General features: G+C 46.3%; 1 protein-coding gene across 1 annotated transcript; it reads left to right on the forward strand.

The window, feature by feature from the left end:
* Window positions 1–2,285: 2,285 nt before the first annotated feature.
* Window positions 2,286–5,340, forward strand: LOC311364179 (inactive serine protease 35-like). The gene is made up of 2 exons (XM_084484193.1): window positions 2,286–2,461; window positions 2,986–5,340. The coding sequence occupies exons 1-2, from the start codon at window positions 2,457–2,459 to the stop codon at window positions 4,502–4,504; spliced, it is 1,524 nt and encodes a 507-aa protein (XP_084340319.1). The 5' UTR covers window positions 2,286–2,456; the 3' UTR covers window positions 4,505–5,340.
* The last annotated feature ends 698 nt before the right edge of the window (window positions 5,341–6,038 follow it).

Genomic DNA, 6,038 nt, shown 5'->3' on the forward strand with positions numbered 1-6,038 from the left:
CTTTTTATTCTTTGTAATATGAACCCATTAATACTATCCTCCTAAATTTTTGTCAGCATTAACCAAAAGTGCCCCTCTTTAAAGTGGACAATATTCAAATGCGAATGAAAAAACATTTGTATTTGCACTTTCAAAAAATGTCCCCGCAATAAGGTGAATAATATTCGAGTGCAAATTAAAGTTGAAAAGCAAACGCAGTAGCACAAATGCTTTTTATTTGTCATAATATGAACTGCATTATTGGAGTCATGAATAATATGAAAATTCAATCTAATTTGCGTTTGCATTTTCAAAACATGTCCACTTTAAAGAAAATCAAGAAATGTGTAGGTTTCTTGTTGATGCAGAATGTCTGACATGTACTCTCCTGAACACAGAGTAAAGAATGATGGGATGTGGGATGTGTGTCCCAAGTCTGCGAGTGCAAAGTAAGTTGTGACTATTCAAACCCATAGAAATTCCATAATCAAATACAGTGGCGGCTGGTCCCAGTTTTACAGGCGGGCCCTCATCACAAAACCCTTTTAAATTAATTTGAACTATGACGTCTCCATTAAAACAATATGAAAGATACTACTATCTGTACAGATCATGATGGATGTCATGCATCACATCAGCGCTTGGACCCTTCGTGACATTCCCCACACTATTTGCAATGACAATATAAGCTACCTGACACACTCCCACTGTGTGTCGTTAATAGTGCATACATAGTTTGTCCTTCAGGTTGGACTTCTCTTCACTTTTTCCCCCCAAGTTTCAACAGTACATGATTCATGTAGAAGAGTGGATGTGTCTGGGATCGCGAGCCATGGCCAATCTCACACCTAGACAGCAGGAGGGGAGTGTTGGTGTCTCCTGCTGTTGCTCCAAGCCATTGAGTTTCCTCAGAGCAGCTGCTCATTGGAGTTTGACTTATAGCCGGCCAGTTTTGGAAAATGCAAATTCAAATTCAATGGTTGCGTTTTTAATTTCATTCATGACTCAAACAATGTATTCATATAATGAAAAATAAAAAAGCATTCCATTTTAATTTGATTATTGTCCTTAAAATGCTTCCATAGTCTTCCCACTTGTCCTGCCTTTCTCTCCGATGCAACATTATCAGGAAGGAGCACAATATAATAACATCACGTCTTAAAACTCTTTAACCAAATTAACCAAATTAAGAAACTTATAATTATAGTCTCCTTCATAGACATGCAGCCAGGCCTGTTCCAAGTGTAGAGCCACGTGGCTAAATGCTAGCAACAACTGCAGACACAGACAACAACAGCTAACAGATGCATCAGCAGTCTAGTGGTTCCTCCACAGCAAAGGAACAGAGGGGAGAATGGGGGAGATGGTGGGAATGCTTTGAGTGTAGTTTGAGTCATTCCTGTTGTTGTTGGCTAACTGGTTGCATCGCACTTCTTACTTTCAGCATACAACTCACAGCGCCGACAAGGCAGTTACGAGTTATGGCGAAGACAAGCAAGGGGGGACTCAGACCGTTCCCACTCTTTTGGAGCCGTTGCAGGATTAATTATGAGCAGGTTTCATAACTAATGTGTTTGTTTTCCAAGTTCCCATAGTTATTATCAGCCCCTGGCCATCGCCTTCCCCCCTGCTTATCAGAGAACATGCCTGTTTTTCATCACACCATCACTATGGGAATAAAAGGCTGTTAAAACCACAGTTCTGTTTTTTTTCAACTAATTACATGGAATTACTCCCTTTACAAAAATACACAACCCATTTTTATTATTGCTTGATTATATGTTAATAATTAATTTGATTGATTGCTAATATCATGTTGGTTTATTTGAACTCTTGGAGATATTGGCTAATAAACGATGACAATGTGCTTGTCAGATGTTTTGAACTTCTCAATGTGGGTTGTGGTGACAATATGATGACCCATGCAGCTAAGATCCTAATGTTGGAATAATGAAACCGTTCAGCTTATTTGCATAATGTATGTAATGTATGTCATTTGTGTAATGTATTGTGTGACCATGCATGAACGTATGTGTGTGTGTGTGTGTGTGTGTGTGTGTGTGTGTGTGTGTGTGTGTGTGTGTGTGTGTGTGTGTGTGTGTGTGTGTGACTCAAACTCAATCTGAACTTAAGATTTCTGATTCTCGTTACTTTAAAAAAAACCATAAAAAAAACACGAGCATAACTTGATAATTCCATCATGCATAAAATGTGTGGAATTCAAAAACAGTCTTGTCACGAGATACTGAAACCTTCATTCATGCTTTTTACGGTCCACGGTTTAGTTCGCTCCCCCTTCCGTTTGCACTTTTTTTCCTCCTAAAGACTTGATAAACCTTGCTCTCCGCTTCTTCGGTACCCAGGGAATGATGGGGAACGGTCTTTTGCTTGGCATTATGCTCGTTTCAAGGATTGGATTTTCATCAATTCGCATCGCTGACTGCTAATTGAATTTGTCCTGATCTGATTTCACATGAATGAGGTAGGCGACATTGGAATGATTGTCAACGGTTTCATCGGCTTTTGAATATAATATGTGCTTGGTGTTAGCGTTGTTTTTCAAATGTAGCCTATTTTCGAGTCGTCAGCTTAGGTAGTATCATTTTTTAAATATTGTAGGCCTATATGCTTTCGTTATAACGCTAGAACAAGGTGATCCCATTGTCATAAGTTTATTTGATTTGTTATACCTTTTCTTTTTAGATTATTTTAAAAATTTAGAATAGGCATGATTTCCTTCATATATTTAAATAACATAGCAGAATGTAAATATACGAATATTTCTTAAAGAAAATCGGATTACAAATTGAAGCGCACTTTTATCCAAACGGGGATTGTGCGCCCTCTGCTGACTATGCATGTACCATGCATGCAGGGTTGTAATATAAATAAATATTCTCTCTCTCTCTCTCTCTCTCTCTCTCTCTCTCTCTCTCTCTCTCTCTCTCTCTCTCTCTCTCTCTCTCTCTCTCTCTCTCTCTCTCTCTCTCTCTCTCTCTCTCTCAGCATGATGGACCCCCTGCATCTACTCTGCCTGCTCCTCTGCATGGCCTCCTGCTCACAGGCCTCTGAAACCCCAGATGAACACAGTGTGGTCGGCGACCGCGCGCTGCTGAAGAAGCCAGGCCTCCCGGTAGTGCTGGACCGATACACAGAGACCCTAGCCCCGCCTGCCTTCAGAGGCCATGGCGGGCCCCGAGGGGACCCCCGACGCGGCCCCGAGCCGCTGCTCTGCGGCATCGAGTGCCAAAGCGCCATGCCACCCTTGGACCAGGCCGAGCAAGAGCGGATCCTGGGGTACGAGACTCTTCGCGACAACGGCACGCTCACGAGGACCCGGGTGTCTCTACGGGGCTTCAGCGACGCCTTCTCACACCGGACGTCCCGCCCGCCCGCGCCCAAACGCAGCAAGCGCCAGGTCTTCGGCCCCGACGGGCGTTTCGTCATCTCCGGCTCCCACTTTGTCACCAGCTACCCGTTCTCCTCGGCGGCGCGTCTCTCCACGGGCTGCTCCGGCGTCCTGGTGTCCCCCAGGCACGTGCTCACGGCCGCCCACTGCGTCCACGACGGGAGGGACTACCTGGACGGGGTGCCCCGGCTGCGGGTGGGGCTGCTCCAGCTGAAGAACAAAAGAGGACGAGGAGGAGGAGGAGGAGGGAGGAGGAGAGGCGGCGGTGGCGGCGGAGGGAGGAGACGGGGCGGAGGAGGAGGAGGAGGACAGGCCGAGACGGTCGAGGAGGAGAAAGGGGAGGAGGAGGAAGAGGGCGAGGAGGACAACAGCGTGGACCCGGTGGAGCCCCCCGGTGGCGCCCGGGGGCGGGGCGGGCGAGGGAGGCCTTCGAGACGGAGAGGAAGGAGGGCGAGAGCGGAGGCACCGGCTGGAGGTGAGGGGCAGGCGAAGGAGGGGGCGGGCGGGATCGACGACGGAGGCCCCAGGCGCCGTCGGCGCACGCCACGCAGCGCGGGACCGGCAAAGCGCCCGGTGTTCCGGTGGTCCCGGGTCAAACAGACACACGTCCCCGCCGGTTGGATCCAGACAGAAGCCTCGAACGACGTCAACGTCAACGACAAGAGCAACAACCGGTCGGTGTCGGCCGACTACGACTACGCTCTCCTGGAGCTGAAGAGGCCGGTCAAACAGACGCCCATGTCGCTGGGCGTCGCACCCAACAACCAGCCCTTGGCGCGGATCCACTTCTCGGGCTACGACCTAGAGAGGGCGCCCTCGGACGGGAGCGAGAGGGTGGTGTACCGCTTCTGCAGCGTGGACCAGGAGTCGGACGACCTCATCTACCAGCACTGCGACGCCCAGCAGGGGGCGTCGGGAGCCGGCGTGTACGTCCGCGAGGAAGTTGACGGGAAGTGGCGGAGGCGGGTGATCGGCGTGTTCTCGGGCCACCGCTGGGTGGAGCTGGAGGGCAGCCGGCAGAAGGACTTTAACGTGGCGGTGAGAATCACGCCGGCCAAGTACGCCCAGATCTGCCACTGGATCCACGGGGATCCGCGGCGCTGTGAGGCGGTTTGAGGTGCAAGGGAAGATGGTCTGGCTCGGCTGGAGAACGTCTACTTACTTACTTTTGAAAGATCGACCGGCCAGTCTATCATTTGGTTGTAACAGATGATTAACATTGAGACCAAATCGGTTACGCCCCAATCCCTAGTCACCCCTTTAAAGGGGTGGTATTATAACACCAGGTGTGAGTATGATTAGCCACTACAAGATCTGCCATTTCCTGTTAGTGACATCACAAGTCCACCTAGATGTATGATGGATAGAGGCATTATATCACCCCTTTAAATCCTTGCAGAAGGGGATGTATGAGACGTCAGTTGAATCCTCTTAAATAGTGGTTGGCTCACACCAGTTTTGAAACCTTCCTAGGAATCAACTTAAGTTCACTTAAAAAAAAAATATATATATATATATATCTTAACTGCAAGAAAATACACGTGTAACTGGTGCTAGCCTATCGCGGCCCTGTGGTGCTCATGGTGAATCTTGATTAATAAAATATCAGCAAGGTCATCGTCCTTTTGTGCACATTGTCAATATTGTATTGGTTTGTAACACGTTATGTATCAATACATATGGCTGCCTTAGAAATAGTAGTTTGGAGAAGCAATTGGAGGAATCACTTATTTCATATGCATTATAATTGTTGTTTAATGATGATGATGTCAGACTGACACTGATTTTTGATGTTGTAGCTCTCCTTTGATCACACTATTAGCAATAACCATATAGCAGTAGCAATAGCATGCATAGTAGCTTTGTGTACATAACTATACCAGACCGGGTAGATAAGTGATGAGTCATGGAGGTTGGTTTGGATCAGTGTAGTTTGTCTTTTATTGCATCACATTTGGACTCACATGCAAGTGGGGGTCTTGGGCTGGGAGTGGGGCTGGTGGTGTGGTGGGTTGAAGGGGATAGGTTGGAGGGGGAAGGATAGTTTCAGGTATCAATCTCGTCCATAAAAATAAAAAAAACACATAAACAACACAGCCTTCAAAGGAGTACCAGGAACACATTATGTATCCACATCCTGTTTTGTTTGAAGTGTTTTTAATCACTTTCATTTTATTTTCCAACACTTTGTAATGCCACAACGGATTAAGATACTCACTTTTGTAAATAAACGACACACAGAACACCCAGCGTATATTTGAGTGCTTTTACAGTGAGAGTACCCAAGATTGCCCTCTTGGGTCACATTCCAATCAAAAATTAAATAAAATCAACCATTTTCACCTCCTCTTGTACAGTAAGATTACATATCTGTCCATTGTCCAGGACCAGAGAATGCTGAGCGATTTCTTTTTAGAAATTGAATAATTCCCAGAGTTAACCTTGTGTTGCATGCCATGGTGCAATACCATTCCACACCAGCAGAGAGCGCAACAGATAACACTTGAGGCTGGTGTTGCATTCAATACTGCCTCTGAATACAGTTTAAGATATGTACAAAGAAAGCCGGGGCTTTTTTTTAATCTGTTTGCACATTTTCCTCCATGATTTGTTGAAATAACGAAAAATATATATTTTTGTTCTCAAAAAA

This window comes from Micromesistius poutassou (genome assembly GCF_964030765.1).
Source record: "Micromesistius poutassou genome assembly, chromosome: 19".
Taxonomy (NCBI): domain Eukaryota; kingdom Metazoa; phylum Chordata; class Actinopteri; order Gadiformes; family Gadidae; genus Micromesistius; species Micromesistius poutassou.